Genomic DNA, 19,569 nt, shown 5'->3' on the forward strand with positions numbered 1-19,569 from the left:
TCCTGGAGGCATATTCTTCCCCCGTATCTTTCCTATGTCTAGCTGCGCCGCTCATCAGAGCGTGGCGAAGAGGGTGCTTCAACCGAAGGGGAAGGGTGTTTCCATGGACGCCCAGGCCAGAGTGGTCTAAAATAAAGAAGAAACCGGGCACGTCACCGGCTGTGCAAGTCGGCGATGCGCTGGCGGTGGCCTTCCTAGGACCCAAGCGGCGACGGCCTCCCGTGTTCTACTTTTCCCCATAGTTGCCAGCGGATGCACTGGCCACCGACTCGTCGATCTCCTCCGCGCACCCGCCTTCTTTCTTTATCTGCATGGCGCGGCTACGCGTGCGTCGACGGCGTTGGCGCGGTCATGGCACTGGAGGGGCGGTACGACGCGGCGTCGTGTATGCCCGTGCCGCCGTGCTCCCGTCCGTGCCGGCCTGGAGCAACTCGCCACTCCTCCGCGAGCTGGCTTGGGGCGGCGAGTTGGTGAACCACGCGCTAGATTTGAGCGGCAACTTGCTCCGTCGGCCTAGGGGAGGGAGGTGGAGCAGCGATCTGCCTTGCTCGTATTGCCGGGCTCGGCGGGCCACCATGTTGGCTTTTATGCCGAAGAACTGCTCTTCCTGACTGTCGGATGCCATCGAAATGGTGGAGAAAATGATGAAGGAGAAGATGGGAGGAGTAGCCGACGGGTGTGTTTCTTGCCCGGTGCCTGCCATCGTTTAAATAGAGGGTGGAAGGGAGAAGCTCGGCCGACGTTGCGTTTAATGTCGGCCCGCTCATAAACGGACGTGTGGCCGGAGTAGGTTTCTCGGTTTCGACGCAGGATTAATGGAAGCGTATGAATGCGGCGAGGAGGCGTGTTCAGCCGAACGTGCAGCCGGCGCTCCCCGACCGGCTCGCCGCTTCAATGATGGAGGCAGTGAGAGGTCGCGTCCGCCCTGATCCGTCCTCAATGCGGAGCGGCACACTCTACAACAACATGAATGCGGGCAGCTGATGTCGGACGGGAGTGCGTGTGGCCGGGTGCAAGTTTTTTTGGTGGGTCAGGGCGGCCAGAAGGGCGCTTGGGAGCGGTCCGGACTCCCGCAAACCTCCCCCATTTTTATCCCCGGTTTACGGCGAGGAGGTGTATGAATGCGGCAGATCGGTGTTGGATGGCTTTCGTTGTCCGAATAGTTTGGTCCGGACGGTTGCGGGAAGTTTACGGGTTCGCCGTGGAGATGATCTTACCGGCATATGATGTTTGGGCACCAAAGTAACATTGATCTTTTCTTCTTCATTTTTTAAAACCATCATTTACTTGGCAGTATTGAACTGCATGCTTGAATTCATCAAAAACTTAAATTATAAAAGAGAGCTGGACATTATACTCCAACAATGCAGAGAGGCAACAGGGCAAACGTCCCCGTACAGTGCATATAAACTAAGTAATTTTATGACAAGCATGGAGACAAAACGCAAGGCTGAGCTGCGAGGTAAATTTGTCTCTTGAGGGCGTGTGTTGTATTTACGCCTTGTAGCGGTCGAAGCAGCTTCGAGGAGGCTGTGCAATGCGATCAGTTACGCGTTGCTCTCTTGTAAATGCCGTGTAGCGCCGGCAACAAAAGCGTACCTGGCCCTGGTAGGAGTAGGAGTATTTGGGTGGAGAGACCAGCTTACGCTGCAGTCCAATCTCCACATCATTAACTCCAAATTACTAGCTAATAGTCCAAATCGGAGTAGTACACTACTATTTCATCACGCTGTTTCCCCGCGTGCCATACTCTATTCGAATGCACGGCCGCAACGCAACGCAACGCGCCTGTGCCCATCCTCGTGAGGCAGGCTGACGCACGCGGTGTCACGTTTGAGTTTGACCGACATTTCCGATGGAGGAACGCCGAGTCGTCCGCCCGTCTATAAGTACCCCCTGCCGGCCATCGTATCCTCTTAACAAACTCCGCCTCGCCTCCTTGCAAACCAAGGCACCGCTCAGCTCAGCTAACTCTGCCGCTAAGCAACGTACGGTCTCTTTCCCTCACACGCTTCGCCCGCCCATCGAGCGTCGCTTGTCCGCTGCAACCAACGATGACGCGCGCCGGCGGCCGGAGCCCCCTGGCCCCTCGCCGCACGCTCCCGGCCACCGTCGTCGACGACACCGTCGCGGCGGCCGCCATCCTGCTCGACAAGTGGCACCCGGACGAGGACTCGTTTGGCAACTCGCTCTTCCTCGACTCCACCCCGGACGAGGTCGACGCCTTCCTGCGCGCCGCCAAGGACCTCCACCGAGCCATGCTCTTCTACGCCTCTGGCGCCGCCACCGCCGCCGACGCCCTCCACGCCGGGGGGCATGGCCTCATCCACGCGCAGGAGCTCCTCGACACCGCCATGCGGAGGCTCCAGCGCGAGCTCCAGCTGCTCCTCACCTCCCTCCCCGCCGTCCTCCACTTCCGCCAAGATGATGATGATGATGCTGATGATGACGACGAGCAAGAGGATGACCAAAGCCTGGTAGACGCCTGTGCTCACCTTCGCGTGGTCGCGGAGGCCATGATGGCCGCCGGGTACGGCAAGGAGTGCGTATCCATCTTCAAGGCGCGCCGACGCGCGGCGGTCAACGCCAACCTGCAGCGCCTGCACGGCTTCTCACTGTCTCCGCAGCACGCGCAGGTCCATAAGCTCTCCTGGGAGCAGGTCGACGCCAAGATACAGTCCTGGCTCGCCGGCGCGCGCGTCGCCTTCACGTCCGTCTTCTCAGCCGAGCGGGAGCTCTGCGACCGCGTCTTCGTCGCCGACAACGAGGGAGTTGGCGACGCGGTGTTCGGAGCCATCGCGGACGATCACGGCACCAACATCCTAGCGGTCGCCGAGGCTGCCGTCGGGCGGGCACGGCGCGCGCCGGAGCGTCTGTTCCGCGTGCTCGACGTCCACGACGCGCTCACCGAGACCGTACTCCCGGCCATCGTCTCCGCGTTCGGGGAAAAGTCGGAGGTCACTTCCCGCGCCGTCACCCTCGTGACGACCAAGGTCAGCGAGGCGGTCCGGAGCATGGTGGCCAGCTTCGAGGCAGCCATCGAGAAAGAGCCGTCCAAGGGCACGGTGCCCGGCGGCGCAGTGCACCCGCTCACCCGCTACGTCATGAACTATCTCAGCTTCCTCGCCGACTACGAGAACGCGCTGGCTCACATATACTTCTACCAGCAAGGAGTCGGAGTAGGACCAGAGCAGTTGACGGACACGTCATCCCTCGCTTCTGGCAGCATGGGCTCGTCGTCGGATCTCTCGTCGTCGTCGTCGTCCTCGCCGGCGTTGAGCGTGTGGTCGAACCCCATCGGCTGGCTCGTGCATGTGCTGCTACGGAAGCTGGACGCCAAGGCCGGGAGCTACCGGGAACCGGCGCTGAGCTACCTGTTCCTGGCGAACAACACGCACTACGTGGCCAAGAAGGTGGGCGGCGGCACGAAGCTGGAGCGGATCCTCGGGGAGGAGTGGGCGGAGGCGCAGAGGGCCAAGGCGCGCGGGTACGTTGACGTGTACGTGCGCGCGGCGTGGGGGAGCAAGGTGCTTCGCGGCGGCGCGGTGGAGGAGGCGGTGGTGCAGATGGTGGCGATGCAAGAGAGGTGGGTGGCGGCGGACGAGGAGATGGGGGTGGCGCTGAGAGCGGCGGCGAAGGAGGCCGTGGTGCCGATGTACAGGCTTTTCTACCGGCGGCAGGGCGCTGTGGCCAGACTGACGCCGGGGGACGTGATCACCATGATAGACGGGCTGTTCGGCGGGCGGAATGCGGTCGCAGGTGACGAGAGCGTCGCCGCAGCTGGTCGCCGGCGGTCGTCACAGCAGCAGCAGCAGCAAGAGGTTCCAGTCGAAATCAGAAATGGGAAAACAAGGAGACAGCGCGTCACTATCACTGATTAAGTTAGAACTCCGCTAGGTAGCCAGCTTCAGGATATGAATATCTCTGGTGCTGTGCGTGTTGTAGAAAAGATTGAATATGATACTAACCAATCCTCAGTCATACTAGCATTCTTTTGTGATGTTTGAGCTTTTGTTGTTGTGAGATCCACTTGGAACCTGTACAGAGCAACGAAGAAGACGTACATGGATTTGAAATGCATCGAAGTCTGTATATAAGTGGGCAGTGGAGAACACCTTGATACTGAATGCCTTGGTTTGAATAAGCATATCCATTAATGGTGAGTATACAGCGCATTCCACCACATTTATTTATACGTGGAGTAACAGGTTTTCTCGGGCCATCTAATTAAGCACAATTGGAAAGACGGTGAAACCGTTCGGTGCCAAATGCTTACAGAGTGTGAGGAAGTCTGTCTAACATGCGTAAATCGGCATTTGACAATGTCATCATTGGATGCCAGCTTATAATGTTACGAAAGTCAGCAAATGTTGTTTGATAATATCATATGGATAGATATGGTCCTCCAAATTGTTGAGCAAATGAGAGCAAATTTCACCGTTTTTCAAGAGTACGACAAAGGCATACCATAACTTTATAGAAGGTAGAGATTAATTATAAGAGATTACACACTGTCTAGCAGAACACCCAAGGCAAGCTAGAAAGAACACACCAATCCTACAGATCTAGTCGGCTATTAACAGAATGGTAGCACTCATTTCTTCCCCGTAATAGCCCAAAGTTTGAGCTCTTGGAAAATAAGAGACGCAAGCTCCCACTCATTGAAGATATCTCTCCTTCCGAAGACTCTTCTGTTCCATTGTTTCCATAAGCCCCAGCACACAAGAGCAACCATAGTGTCAAAACCTCTACGATAGATCTTCAGAAAAAGCTTCCTACTGGCTGCCCGCCAAGGTTCAAGCCGATTTGTCACCGTAGGAATCTAAATAGTGATCTTTGCCCTTGCGAAACATAGGTGCCAGACCTACCAAGAGAACACACATTGAAGGAGGATACGATCCACAGTGCCTTCTTCTTGATCACAAAGGAAACAGACAAAGCTTTGGTCTTGCAAGCCGTGTCGCAATCTCCTATGTGACGTCCAGAGGGGTATTGGAGAGCCAGCCAAAGGAAAATTTGCAGGATAGGGGTGCCCAACAACGCCATATCATCATAGTGCAGAGGAAACAAATGGAGCCCTCACAGAACATATGATAAGTAGAGGTCGCAGAGTACTGTCCAATGTCACTCCATTTTCAAATTGCCATGTCTTGCGGCCAGGAGAATGATGCATACCCAACAACCGCTCCCGCAGATTAATGAACTAGACTAGACCTTTCGTAGACTACTCACCCCCAATGTCCAAAGTCCAATTATGCATTATCCGCCCGTCTTTGGCCAGCAGTCTGTTGACCACTTGCGTTTTCACTCGCGCCAAGACCAGGGTAGCAAATTCCCCAACACGGGCTCCTTAATCCACCTATCTTTCCAGAAAAGCACTTTGTCACCACTCACCAGGACCCATCTGCCAGTGCACCAACCTATTGAATGCAGACTGAACTTGAGGGTCACTTGAGAAGTTTTAACCCTGCCAAGGTCTAGCATCATTTGTACGCTTGAGCCACTCCGAATGCAGTTGCAACGCAATCCCTTATTTTCTCAAGGCAATCACACCAAGGCCACCAAGATATTTCGGTTTACCGACCCTGTATGATCAATGCGGCTCTAATTATGATGAGTGGCGATGCTTGATCAATGGGACTATGATTATCTTGAGAGAGAGAGTGAGAGAGAGAGAGAGAGAAAGAAATGTTTTTATCTTTTTTGCCTCACATTGTAAACATCTACAAAACCTTACCTCATCTGATTCTAATTATCCACGTGGTCACCAGAACAAAGGTTTTTTAAAAAAAACTTTGATATCTACAATTTTCTTTGCTTAAGGGCCTATCCCAACAATGATTATTTATAGTCTGAATTAATCCCAACACCCGTGATATGTTTTTTAGGGAAATCTATGACATGTAACTACGCATCGGTGCCCTTGTTTCCTTTAGACAGATTTGTGCGGCAATGTCCTCCCCTAACTATGCCGGTAACCATCCTCAAAAAAAAAAAAAAAACTATGCCGGCAACCCACAATCTGCATGTTTAATGCGATTTACTTCCTCCGTTTCTAAATATAAGTCGTTTTAGAGATTTTAGATGAACTATAAATACAGATGTATATAGACATATTTTAGAGTGTAGATTCACTCATTTTGCTCCGTATGTAGTCACTTGTTGAAATCTCTAGAAAGACCTATATTTAGGAACGGAGGGAGTAATACCCAAAGAAATTCGTGCAACGTCCTACTCTTATAGTTCAAAATATATTAAATTAATATATTACAAATAACGCATTACATACAACATTTCAATAAAAATGTTAAATGTATATACGAAAAATGTATAGAAAAAAATCAATAAGTGTCCAAAAATTTGAGCATGTATTTAAGAATATGTTAATCCAAGCATATTTGAAAAAAAAAGTTAATCGAGTATTTGAAAAATGTTAAATGTATATAAAAAATGTGGATGGTGTATTAAAAAAAGTTTAAACTTGTATTTGAAAATATTAAATGTGTATAGAAAAATGTTGATGATGTATTAAAAAATATTAAACTGTATTTGAAAAATGCTAATCAAGCATTTGAAAAATGTTAGAAAAAATGGTGACCATTTAAATTAAATATTGGTAAACTTTTATTTGAGAAGTGTTAATCAAGAATTTGAAAAATATTAAATATGTATAGCAAAAATGTTGACCATGTATTAAAAATGTTAATCTTGTATTTGTAAAATCTTAATCGAGCATTTGATTTTTTTTAAAATGTGTATAGAATAAATATTGACCACATATTAAAAAAATTAATCTTGTGTTTGAAAAATATTAAACATGTATTAGATATATACCAACAATGTGTATTAAAAACAGTAAAAATCAAGAGAAAATCAATGAAAAACGAGAATGAAACCAACAAAACAGAAGGAAAAAAGAAATAAAGAAAGAAAACCCAGTGAGGACCAAAAAAGAAACAAGAAAACCAAAGAGAAAAGAAAGAATTGAAAAAAACAAATAGAGAAAAAACGAAGAAACCCGGTAAAAAACAAAAACAAACAAATATGAAAAACCATTGAAAAACCCAGCTCTTTTCTACCTCAACTTGTTCGCGCCCTGCCAGTTAACATGAACCTGTCTATGACCTAGTGGTATGTAGTGCAACCTACTCTCTCCGATCCAAATTACTCATCATAGAAATGGATGTATCTAGAACTAAAATACATCTAGATACATTGATACCTGCGACAAGTAATTCGGAACGGAGGGAGTAGCATCGAGGAGACCACCGTTCGATCCACGGTTGCAAAAATCTCACACCACAAATATATTTTTCGGACACGCTCAACTGAGCGACCCACTTGCCTGCCCCATGGCCCGTAGAAAAAAAATGCAACTACATGTGCCCGAAGGCCGAGCGAATCAAGCGCATGCCCAAAAGAAAACCCCCTATAGTATAGTATGAACCATTTTATGGTCTGCGTGTTTATTCTCAAAAACATGAGGAGGTTTTCTGCAAAATATTGTGACAATTTCTTTTATTTATTATTAGTAGGTATGGGTTTCCTATTTCTAGTGAATCGAAAAGAGAGAGGGAGAAGAGAAGAATCTCTACTACCGAAAATCAGTTTCTAAGCACAGGCTTAGATGATCCCGATATCGTGACCTTCCGTTCGCCTAGGGATGCACGCCTAGAGCTGTATTTTGTCACCGTATTCCTTTAGAAATAGGACCGACAGAGGACACATTGATTGTCACAGGCGAAACACTGTGCGTCCGGACCAGAATCAGGGCGCACGACTCATCCTATTTCCTGAGCCCACCCAAGCCGTCTCACGCCGACAGCTGCACAAATGCCCACCAGCCACCCCCCATCATAAATGCATCTACCAGCTCACGGCCCCCTCTACTTAACACACCCAGCTGCTCAATTTTCCCCCATCCCCGTATCTGCTTCTCATCAGGTCACTGATTATCTCATCCGTGCCACCATCGTTTACGTGGGTGCACCGAGTCCTCATAACAAAAACTTTAAATTCATATCGCAGCTTACTGCTTCAAAGGAGAACGCGAGTCGGTCACAACCCCCTTCTTCATGAACTCTTAGGCCCTGTTCGGCAGCTCTCCGCTCCACGGCTCAGCTCCTGGAGCGGCCGGAGCGGAGCGGCGCCGTAGCCTATTTTTCTAGAGTCGTCAAAGTAGCGCTCTGTCGGCTCCCGTATTTTGAGAAGCTAGATGACTGCCGGACAGGCTCTTAGTCATAGATATGTTGTCAATTCTCTTTTCGTTCAAATCTATAATCCCCTAAACACATTTTGTCCCGAACCAGGTATATTTATTTCTTCCAAAACATTTTTGTTCCTTTTGCTTATGCCTCAACTGCCAATGCTCGAGCCCGCTTTGAACAAAAAAAAACTTTTTGCATGCACGAATATACAATCCAGAAAGGAAAAGTTTGTTTTTGCCACTCTAGTTTTTGCCAATTTTGCTTATGTCACTCTAGAATTTGACATTTCACTTTTGCCACTCTTAGCTTTTGACAATATATCACTTGCCATTCCGTGGCAAAAGCAAAAAATTTAGAGTGGCAATTGTCATACATGTCAAAAGCTAAGAGTGGCAAAAGTGAAATGAAAAATTATCGTTTTTGCCACGAAATGGCATTTGTGATGTATTGTCAAAAGCTAAGAGTGGCAAAAGTGAGATGTCAAATTCTAGAGTGGCATAAGCAAAGTTGGCAAAAACTAGAGTGGCAAAAACAAAGTATTCCCATCCAGAAATTGTTTGCGAACACCCAACAACCATTCTGGCCAAGACACATGTGCCTTTTTTCCTTTCCAGAGCTATACGTACTACCTAAATTCATGCACGCACAAGCACTGTCTAATTTTGCCACTAATAGTTCAGTTCGTCCCACACAACACTTTCCAAGCAAATAGTTCAGTCATCACAACTTCCTACCTCGACGTAGGGGGTGTTTGTTTCCAGGGACTTTTTTGTGTAAGGTGGCCTCGGAGGAGTTTGGAGTGTCCAGGGGAAGGAGAAGCGAAGATAAGGATACCTGGTGGTGGAATGATGATGTCCAGAAGGCGCTTAAAGAGAAGAAAGATTGCTTCAGATGCCTATACCTGGATAGGAGTGCAGACAACATAGAGAAGTACAAGATGGCGAAGAAGGCTGCAAAGCGAGCTGTTGGTGAAGCAAGGGGTCGGGCATATGAGGACCTCTACCAACGGTTAGGCACGAAGGAAGGTGAAAGGGACATCTATAAGATGGCTAAGATCCGGGAGAGGAAGACGAGGGATATTGGCCAAGTCAAATGCATCAAGGACGGAGCAGGCCAACTCTTGGTGAAGGACGAAGAGATTAAGCATAGATGGCGGGAGTACTTCGACAAGCTGTTCAATGGGGAGAATGAGAGTTCTACCATTGAACTGAATGACTCCTTTGATGAGACCAGCATGCGTTTTGTGCGGCATCCAGGAGTCTGAGGTGAAGGAGGCTTTAAAAAGGATGAAAGGAGGCAAGGCGATGGGCCCTGATTGTATCCCCATTGAGGTGTGGAAAGGTCTCGGGGACATAGCGATAGTATGGCTAACCAAGCTTTTCAACCTCATTTTTCGGGCAAACAAGATGCCAGAAGAATGGAGACGGAGTATATTAGTACCAATCTTCAAGAACAAGGGGGATGTTCAGAGTTGTACTAATTACCGTGGAATTAAGCTGATGAGCCATACAATGAAGCTATGGGAGAGAGTCATTGAGCACCGCTTAAGAAGAATGACAAGCGTGACCAAAAATCAGTTTGGTTTCATGCCTGGGAGGTCGACCATGGAATCCATTTTCTTGGTACGACAACTTATGGAGAGATATAGGGAGCATAAGGACTTGCATATGGTGTTCATTGACTTGGAGAAGGCCTACGATAAGATACCGCGGAATGTCATGTGGTGGGCCTTGGAGAAATACAAAGTCCCAGCAAAGTACATTACCCTCATCAAGGACATGTACAATAATGTTGTGACAAGTGTTCGAACAAGTGATGTCGACACCGATGACTTCCCGATTAAGATAGGACTGCATCAGGGGTCAGCTTTGAGCCCTTATCTTTTTGCATTGGTGATGGATGAGGTCACAAGGGGTATACAAGGAGATATCCCATGGTGTATGCTCTTTGCGGATGATGTGGTGCTAGTTGACGATAGTCGGACGGGGGTAAATAGGAAGTTAGAGTTATGGAGACAAACCTTGGAATCGAAAGGGTTTAGGCTTAGTAGAACTAAAACCGAGTACATGATGTGCGGTTTCAGTACTACTAGCTGTGAGGAGGAGGAGGTTAGCCTTGATGGCCGGGTGGTACCTCGGAAGGACACCTTTCGGTATTTGGGGTCAATGTTGCAGGAGGATGGGGGTATTGATGAAGATGTGAACCATCGAATCAAAGCCGGATGGATGAAGTGGCGCCAAGCTTCTGGCATTCTCTGTGACAAGAGAGTGCCACAAAAGCTAAAAGGCAAGTTCTACAGGACGGCGGTTCGACCCGCAATGTTGTATGGCGCGGAGTGTTGGCCGACTAAAAGGCGACATGTTCAACAGTTAGGTGTGGCGGAGATGCGTATGTTGAGATGGATGTGTGGCCACACAAGGAAGGATCGAGTCCGGAATGATGATATACGAGATAGAGTTGGGGTAGCACCAATTGAGGAGAAGCTTGTCCAACATCGTTTGAGATGGTTTGGGCATATTCAGCGCAGGCCTCCAGAAGCTCCAGTGCATAGCGGACGGCTAAAGCGTGCGGAGAATGTCAAGAGAGGGCGGGGTCGACCGATTTTGACATGGGAGGAGTCCGTTAAGAGAGACCTGAAGGATTGGAGTATCGACAAAGAGCTAGCTATGGACAGGGGTGCGTGGAAGCTTGCTATCCATGTGCCAGAGCCATGAGTTGGTTGCGAGATCTTATGGGTTTCACCTCTAGCCTACCCCAACTTGTTTGGGACTAAAGGCTTTGTTGTTGTTGTTGTTGACTATAAAAAGTCTCTCTTAGAGACTTTTTTATCAAACAGGAGGGACTTTTCAGGGACTAAACTAGGCATTTGGGACTAAATGAAGAAGAATCTTTTTGAGATTTTTCCAACAATACCCCTCCATGCATCCATTGGCCCACCACCCCATAGTGTTGTTTGATTGTTATTTTTCTATAGTAGGGGCAACATGGTCATTTAATAACCTCTAGAAAGGGACTAGGGACTTTTTAGTCTCTGGAGACAAACAGGAAGGGGCTTTTTAGGGACTAGGGGCTTTTTAGTTGGGACTAAAAAAAGTCCTAGAACTAGAGAACCAAACACCACTGTAGTTCACCCAGTTCCACATACTTAAGTACAGGTCCACATAATTAAAACAACGCATGTCCATAGGTCCCCAAACTTACAATCTACTTTCGAATGTTATTGCCGCACCCTATCATGGCTTCCCTATTAAACCTCCACATCTACCGACAAAGTGTTAGGTATTATTCTGAAGACATTTCGCGTACCTTTTTAAGCCAGTCGATTCTGTAGCCCATCTTTTTACAGTCCATCATCATGTAGATGTACTCCCAGTCTTTTGCTTCACCATCCTTACAAAGCTCCACCTGCACCCAGACCATGTACAAAACCATCATGATTTTAAAAATATACAGCAGCATAACAGTCACAATCTGCAATTAAGCAATGACGTGTACCACAAAATGAGGGTCGAATATCCCTCTGAATCTATCTAACTACCCTCTGTACATGATCTCCTTCTCGCTTAGCATCCGTTGTATGCATCTCCACAAATTCAGTGTCAATTCGCCACCAGGGGTTAGCTCATCCTTCAGGTCTTGACCAGAACCCACTGCTAGTATTGGATGATAATGCTTGAACCATTTCCTGTACATTTTTTCGGGTTCCCAGATAAGCAAGTCAAGGGTGGTATTTACAAAAGAATACAAGCTTGGGTATGGTGTGTGATTATGTTATTCTTACTTCTTTAGAATGTTCTCGCCGCACCCTATCATGCCGAGGTAGAACTTGCCAATGTCATGTTCAGAAGGTTCCACTTGGCACAGCCCAATCGATGTGGGGTACTTCTCCCCCAGTCACGCCTCGACGAATTCCCTGTTCCCAGCTCTGCAGAAATTGCCTCCAAATCCACGGGGGGCATCTCCTGGCATTATCAAATCGGAGCAAGTTGACCAACATCAATCTTGTAGCCAAAGGTATCTCGGTTTCACACATGTAAATGTGTTTGATGTAAATGTACTTACCCGCAACGTCACCTTCCACACCAAGCGTAGTCAGTGACGCCTTTGTATGCTCAAACATGCCTGAACGGCAACACAAACTGTTTAGTGCGTCCATGTCACAAGAGAACCAGATAAGCTTTGTCAAAAATCACAGCTAACCTTCAAACAGCTCCGGATTGGCTAAAGCCAAATTCAGGTCTTATCACACTTTTAGTTGGTTCCTCTGCGTATTTGCGAATCAACTGCTCCATAGCACTAATTCGGGATGGACACGGTGTCCGGTCTGGTGGCATACTCCCCAACCTTAATCTGCCAAATAACGGGACAGGCAATACTTTGTTCAAATTTTTTTACCCTTTCTTCCTTAATGGATGTTTTTATGTACAACAATTATGCTACCGCGGATAATGTGGTCATTCAAAACAGTGATACGATTTTTGAACATCCAATTAATGCATATGGTTCAGCTGTCGAAATTCATCTACTAAACACTATACTTTCTGAACCATACCAGAAATCATCTTCCTCATGTCTGAATTTTCCCCACCCGCGTGAATCATTGTTTTCATCGGCGCGTGCGAATCATTGTTTTCATACCTTTTCATCCAACAAGGCACCTGGGGGTTGACTCTGTCAGTTCACTGTGCAGGCCTTGTCGGGGATGAATCCGATCGTCGTCGAACGCCAGCAAGCGCAGGAGTGCTGCCCTCGCATCCAATCTGCTGCCCACAACCAGAATCAGCATTGGAACCTGCAGGTACATCAACCCTTGCCCCGTTGTTCGCCACCACCACCAGAGGAACCCGATCTGGTTGCTCCCGGCTATCCGCGAACTCCTCAAGAAGTGGGAACCTGGCAAACACATGGCAATGTAGGCGGCCATTTTTTTGCCCGTAAGTGCTCAGTACAAGCTAGCGGTTCAGAACTTTCTTGCGGATCCGAGGTTACTAACCTGTCAACTGCATCCAGTTCCTCTCAGCCAGTGACAGCCGTCACCGGATACCTCGCCCTCGGAATCAATGTCCCCACCGGTCGCCGCCGACGGGTTTGGTGACAGGGGGGCGTCTGTGGGTGGTGGTAGGCGGCCGGGCACGAGTGGGGAGGGGCGAGGCCAGGGGTTTGCAGAACAAACGACACGCAGGTGTGACGGAACCCTACCGGACAGACAGCTTCCCTTTCCTCATCGCCCTTATCTGATCCATGGATCAGAAAAAACACTAACGTCTGGTCTACGGCCCAGCCTACACCCGCGCCCCCCGTCATAGCAGTACGCGCAGGGCCCACGTACGCCGCACTGTATCGTACGGTATTCCAACTTCCAAACCCATTTTCCAAAAACACGGCTGACACGCTAGACCGATTTTCCCGCATCCCGAGCTCGGAACGGAGGGCGAAGATATCGAGAGTAGCTGGGCTTGGGCACCAAAACGCCCTGTCCCTCTACTACTTCAAAAAAAATGTTCCTTTTCCTGCCAGGTGGAATGCTTCGGCTAACCTTAGAGCATCTTCAATAGATGGTCCAAATTTTGACGGTCCAAAATCGGAGATGTAAAATTTTGGACCGTCAAAAAATGCGTTTTGGAGCTCTCCAGCCGCTGTCCAGCCACTGTGCGCGTAGTGGAGGAAGATGGTCGTCGGTTGGATTGGTTGCTGCTTTACGGCTGCGGACGGCTCCGGACGGCGGCGGTAATAACAAAAGAGGTTGGAGGCCGGCCAAGAGGAGCTCGGCGCAAACTAAGGCATAGCCTAGTGGTGTGAAGGGACTGATGCCTTCCCACCCACCCAGATTCAAGGCATGATACTTGTAATTTGGGTTTGTTGCACCAATTATACTGTTGGTGGTTCCCTTACAGTCTTTCTGTCAAAAAAAGGAGGAGCTCGGCGGGCGGCGAAGACAAATTCGGCAGCCGGGCGGAGGGATTGGTGCGGCGATCGTCGTGCGGCCGGTGCAACGTCCGTGGGCAAGCTCACGGCCGACGGGAGCAGGTCCGCGGCAGCCCGAGACCCTACGGAGGCCTACCGCGGCAGCCGGACCGCCGGAGGGACCGAATCCCGCGCCGGCTGCCTCCCGATTCGGCGGTGTCCGGGCGGCGGCGGGGAGGCGAGGGGGGCGACGGCAGCGGAGGGCGGCGGCGGGGATGTGGGATTTATCTTAAAATTTTTATCTTAGATTCGTCTAGATACGGATGTATCTAATACTAAAACGTGACTTGATATATCCATATTTAGACAAATTTAAGACAAATTTTTTGGAATAAAGGGAGTAGCTGATTACAAAATCAAAATCTATAATATAGACAGCTTAATCACAGACAAGATTTAGTAAACATTTATTTATACATTCACATTAATATACATTGGTAAATCACGAGTTAAAATACTATTCCCTCCGTTCCAAATTACTCGTCGCAGAAATGGGTATATCTAGAACTAAAATATATCTAGATACATCCATACCTGTGACAAGTAATTCGGAATGGAGGGAGTAGAATATTTGTACCCGTTGTTACGCACTAGCAATTACCTGAAAAAACACGAGGATGCCACCTTATGCATGAGAATCCAAAAGACGCCCTGGCAATTAACTAGAAATTGAACTAGATCGCCCACGCTTTCCAGAAATTTCTCCATTAGAGAAACATCACACATGCGTACGCAACCGATAATCCTCGCATAAGTATGGATGACAGATACTAGTTCATGCTGTAACCACGCTTTTTATTTTGTTACATACTCAAGTGACGGGAAAAATGCAAACGAGTAATAACAACAGCACAAAACCTGCACGGAGCGCACATACGTACACCTGACAGCCAGCCTATCGATTACTTGGGAGAAGGCATGAGAGACACGAGCTCCTTGGACTTGATCCACGCCTTGACGACCACCACGGCGTCGAACGGCCTGTCCCCGCCGCCGCCGGCGCGGTCCCGGGCGATAACCTTCAGGTAGTATACCACCCCGGAGGCGACCTGCTTCTGCGCCGCCGCCACGGCGATGAAGACGAGCTGGACCTGGACGGGGTCACCGTTGTTGACTGGTCCGCCGCCGTGGCTGAGGCGGCGGTTGTGCTCGGACACCGCGAACCGGCCCAGGGACTGCACCAGCTTATTCTTGCCCACGTCCCTGATCTCCGTCCGGCAGCCCACGGCGCCTGTGGCTGCCGCCGGAGCCTGCGGGTGCCCTATTTCAGCAGCGGCGATGGTGAGCGTGGCAAGGAGGAGGAGACAGGGGATGGCGGCGGTGGTGGAGGTAGTCATTTTTGTAGTTCTGTGTGTTGGGAAGGGACAGTACGTCCATATTATATAGATAAATTTTAAGACGCGTCCACATTTTAAGCTGTTAATTTCGTGTGTGATATGACGGTTAGTACCATTAAGTAGCTAAGAGGTTATCAACGATTACAAATGGAAATACTAAAGATTTTTTTTAACACAATACAGACGCAAGCGCTCGTATACATGCGCATACACTCACCCCTATAAACACACACGCACACACTATACGTATGAGCACCTCCGAAATACTGAGCCGGCTTATCATTTTGAAATTTACGAAGTCACCATAGGCACCTCGTGAGGAAATGCTAAATATCTGATGTTAAACTTTTATGCATGACAAATCAAATATTTTTCATGATATTTTATATTGGCGTGAGGATGAAAAATTTAGTTGGCGAGCATGGCAATTTCCTAGAAGAAAAATGAACTGAGTCAGATCTGTCATGCTCGTCAACTAAACTTATTATCCTCAGCTAACATAATTTACCATGAAAAATATTTGATTTTCTATGTCTAAAAATCTTACGCTGGCTGAATATTCGGGTCCTTACACATACATGCTCGCCAACAAGGGCGTGAAAACTTTGTTCATGTGAAATTATTGGGGAGATGTTCAGGTGATAAAAGAAAAAGGAGACGCTTGTATTCACCTGGCCGATCTCTTCGTGGGTGTCGACCGCCTCCACTACTGTACGATCGTCTTTGATCGGACCACCCACAGCAGCTTAAATCATAGCCTAATTTTGAAACATGGCCGCAAATGAGGGCTATGGTTTTCTGAAACATGCATGTTGTTGCATTGATTTTGCAACTGAAGCTATGTTTTAGAAATATTTGTGTTGTTGCAATTAATGGTTTGTAACGGGATGGAAAAACAATTCAGGGTGTTTTGTAGCAAGACTCCTGTTACAGTAGGATGAACGCAACACTAGCCTTGTTACATGGACTGGCGCTCACATGGACTATTATTATGGGATTCATCCTGTAGGGGAACGTAGCAGAAATTCAAAATTTTCTTACGTGTCACCAAGATCTATCTATGGAAAGACCAGCAACGAGGGGAAGGAGAGTGCATCTACATACCCTTGTAGATCGCTAAGCGGAAGCGTTCAAGTGAACGGGGTTGAAGGAGTCGTACTTGTCGTGATCCAAATCACCGGAGATCCTAGTGCCGAACGGACGGCACCTCCGCGTTCAACACACGTATAGCCCGGTGACGTCTCTCATGCCTTGATCCAGCAAGGAGAGAGGAAGAGGTTGAGGAAGACTCCATCCAGCAGCAGCACAACGGCGTGGTGGTGGTGGAGAAGCGTGGTACTCCAGCAGGGCTTCGCCAAGCACGACAAGAGACGAGGAGGGAGAGGGGTAGGGCTGCGCCAAGAAGGAGATGAACTCGTGTATGTTGGGCAGCCCAAACCTCAAGTATATATAGGGGAAGGGGAGGGGTTGCACCCCCACCTAGGGTTCCCTCCCTAGGGGTGGCGGCAGCCCCCTAGATCCCATCTAGGGGCGGCCAAGGGGAGGGGAGAGGGGGGCGCACCACTAGGTGGGCCTTAGGCCCATCTGAGCCTAGGGTTTGCCCCCTTCCACTCTCCCTTGCGCCTTGGGCCTTGGTGGGGGGCGCACCAGCCCACCTGGGGCTGGTCCCCTCCCACAGTTGGCCCATGCAGCCCTCCGAGGCTTGTGGCCCCACTTGGTGGACCACCGGGACCCTCCCGGTGGTCCCGGTACGTTACCGATAAACCCCGAAACTTTTCCGGTGACCAAAACAGGACTTCCCATATATAAATCTTTACCTTCGGACCATTCCGGAACTCCTCGTGACATCCGGGATCTCATCCGGGACTCCGAACAATATTCGGTAACCACATATATCTATTCCTTATAACCCTAGCGTCATCGAACCTTAAGTGTGTAGACCCTACGAGTTCGGGAACCATGCAGACATGACCGAGAAAACTCTCCGGCCAATAACCAACAACGGGATCTGGATACCCATGTTGGCTCCCACATGTTCCACGATGATATCATCGGATGAACCACGATGTCAAGGACTTAATCAATCCCGTATACAATTCCCTTTGTCTATCGGTACGATACTTGCCCGAGATTCGATCATCGGTATCCCGATACCTTGTTCAATCTCGTTACCGGCAAGTCCCTTTACTCGTTCCATAACACATCATCCTGTGATCAACTCCTTGATCACATTGTGCACATTATGATGATGTCCTACCGAGTGGGCCCAGAGATACCTCTCCGTTTACACGGAGTGACAAATCCCAGTCTCGATTCGTGCCAACCCAACAGACACTTTCGGAGATACCTGTAGTGTACCTTTATAGCCACCCAGTTACGTTGTGACGTTTGGCACACCCAAAGCATTCCTACGGTATCCGGGAGTTGCACAATCTCATGGTCTAAGGAAATGATACTTGACATCAGAAAAGCTTTAGCATACGAACTACATGATCTTGTGCTAGGCTTAGGTTTGGGTCTTGTCCATCACATCATTCTCCTAATGATGTGATCCCGTTATCAATGACATCTAATGTCCATGGTCAGGAAACCGTAACCATCTATTGATCAACGAGCTAGTCAACTAGAGGCTTACTAGGGACATGGTGTTGTCTATGTATCCACACATGTATGTGAGTTTCCTATCAATACAATTCTAGCATGGATAATAAACTATTATCATGAACAAGGAAATATAATAATAACTAATTTATTATTGCCTCTAGGGCATATTTCCAACAGTCTCCCACTTGCACTAGAGTTAATAATCCAGTTCACATCGCTATGTGATTAACACTCAAGGTCACATCCCCATGTGACTAACACCCAAAGAGTTTACTAGAGTCAATAATCTAGTTCACATTACCATGTGATTAACACTCGATGAGTTCTGGGTTTGATCATGTTATGCTTGTGAGAGATGTTATAGTCAACGGGTCTGAATCTTTCAGATCCGTGTGTGCTTTACAAATCTCTATGTCATCTCCCAGATGCAGCTACCACGTTCTATTTGGAGCTATTCCAAATAACTGTTCTACTATACGAATCCAGTTTACTACTCAGAATAATCTGGATTAGTGTCAAAGTTTGCATCGGTGTAACCCTTTACGACGAACTCTTTTACCACCTCCATAATCGAGAAAATTCCTTAGTCCACTAGTTACCAAGGATAACTTTGACCGCTGTCCTGTGATCCATTCTTGGATCACTCTTGTACCCCTTGACTGACTCATGGCAAGGCACACTTCAGGTGCGGTACACAGCATAGCATACTGTAGAGCATACGTCTAAAGCATAGGGGACGACCTTCGTCCTTTCTCTCTATTCTGTCGCGGTCAGGTTTCGAGTCTTACTCAATGTTCACACCTTATAATACAGCCAAGAACTCCTTCTTTGCCGATCCATTTTGAACTCCTTCAAAATCTTGTCACGGTATGTATTCATTTGAAAGTACTATTAAGCATTTTGATCTATCCTTATAGATCTTAATGCTCAATACTCAAGTAGCCTAATCCAGGTTTTCCATTGAAAAACACTTTTCAAATAACTCTGTATGCTTTCCAGAAATTCTACATCATTTCTGATCAACAATATGTCAACAACATATACTCATCAGAAATTCTATAGCGCTCCCACTCACTTCTTTGGAAATACAAGTTTCTCATAAACTTTGTATACACCAAAAATCTTTGATCATCTCATCAAAGCATACATTCCAACTCCGAGATGCTTACTCCAGTCCTTAGAAGGATTGCTGGAGCTTTGCATACTTATTAGCATCTTTCAGGATTGACAAAACCTTCCGGTTGTATCACATACAACCTTTCCTCAAGAAAATCATCGAGGAAACAATGTTTTGACATCCTATCTGCAAGATTTCATAAATAATGCAGTAATCGCTAATATAATTCCAACAGACTTTTAGCATCGCTACGTGTGAGAAAGTCTCATCGTAGTCAACTCCTTGAACTTGTCGGGAAACATCTTAACGACAAGTCGAGCTTTCTCAATGGTGACACTTA

General features: G+C 48.0%; 2 protein-coding genes and 1 long non-coding RNA gene across 4 annotated transcripts; 1 reads left to right on the forward strand and 2 right to left on the reverse strand.

The window, feature by feature from the left end:
- Positions 1-1,936: 1,936 nt before the first annotated feature.
- On the forward strand, positions 1,937-4,187 carry LOC119354905 (exocyst complex component EXO70H1-like). The gene has a single exon (XM_037621670.1). It carries the CDS (start codon positions 2,055-2,057, stop codon positions 3,879-3,881), a length of 1,827 nt encoding a protein of 608 aa, XP_037477567.1. The 5' UTR covers positions 1,937-2,054; the 3' UTR covers positions 3,882-4,187.
- A 191-nt stretch (positions 4,188-4,378) lies between these two features.
- Positions 4,379-13,420, reverse strand: LOC119354906. 2 transcript variants are annotated; one of them, XR_005171328.1, is made up of 8 exons: positions 13,201-13,420; positions 12,760-13,100; positions 12,408-12,557; positions 12,270-12,329; positions 11,989-12,169; positions 11,703-11,892; positions 11,514-11,612; positions 4,379-5,585 (listed from the first exon to the last, which is right to left on the reverse strand). It is a non-coding gene; the product is annotated as an uncharacterized LOC119354906 (long non-coding RNA). The 2 variants fall into 2 exon arrangements; XR_005171327.1 differs by having other exon boundaries at positions 4,383-5,585; positions 12,846-13,100; positions 13,201-13,419.
- A 1,480-nt stretch (positions 13,421-14,900) lies between these two features.
- On the reverse strand, positions 14,901-15,516 carry LOC119359460 (cysteine proteinase inhibitor 10-like). The gene has a single exon (XM_037625642.1). The coding sequence runs from the start codon at positions 15,506-15,508 to the stop codon at positions 15,074-15,076; it is 435 nt and encodes a 144-aa protein (XP_037481539.1). The 5' UTR covers positions 15,509-15,516; the 3' UTR covers positions 14,901-15,073.
- Positions 15,517-19,569: the final 4,053 nt, after the last annotated feature.

This window comes from Triticum dicoccoides, chromosome 2A (genome assembly GCF_002162155.2).
Source record: "Triticum dicoccoides isolate Atlit2015 ecotype Zavitan chromosome 2A, WEW_v2.0, whole genome shotgun sequence".
Classification (NCBI taxonomy): domain Eukaryota; kingdom Viridiplantae; phylum Streptophyta; class Magnoliopsida; order Poales; family Poaceae; genus Triticum; species Triticum dicoccoides.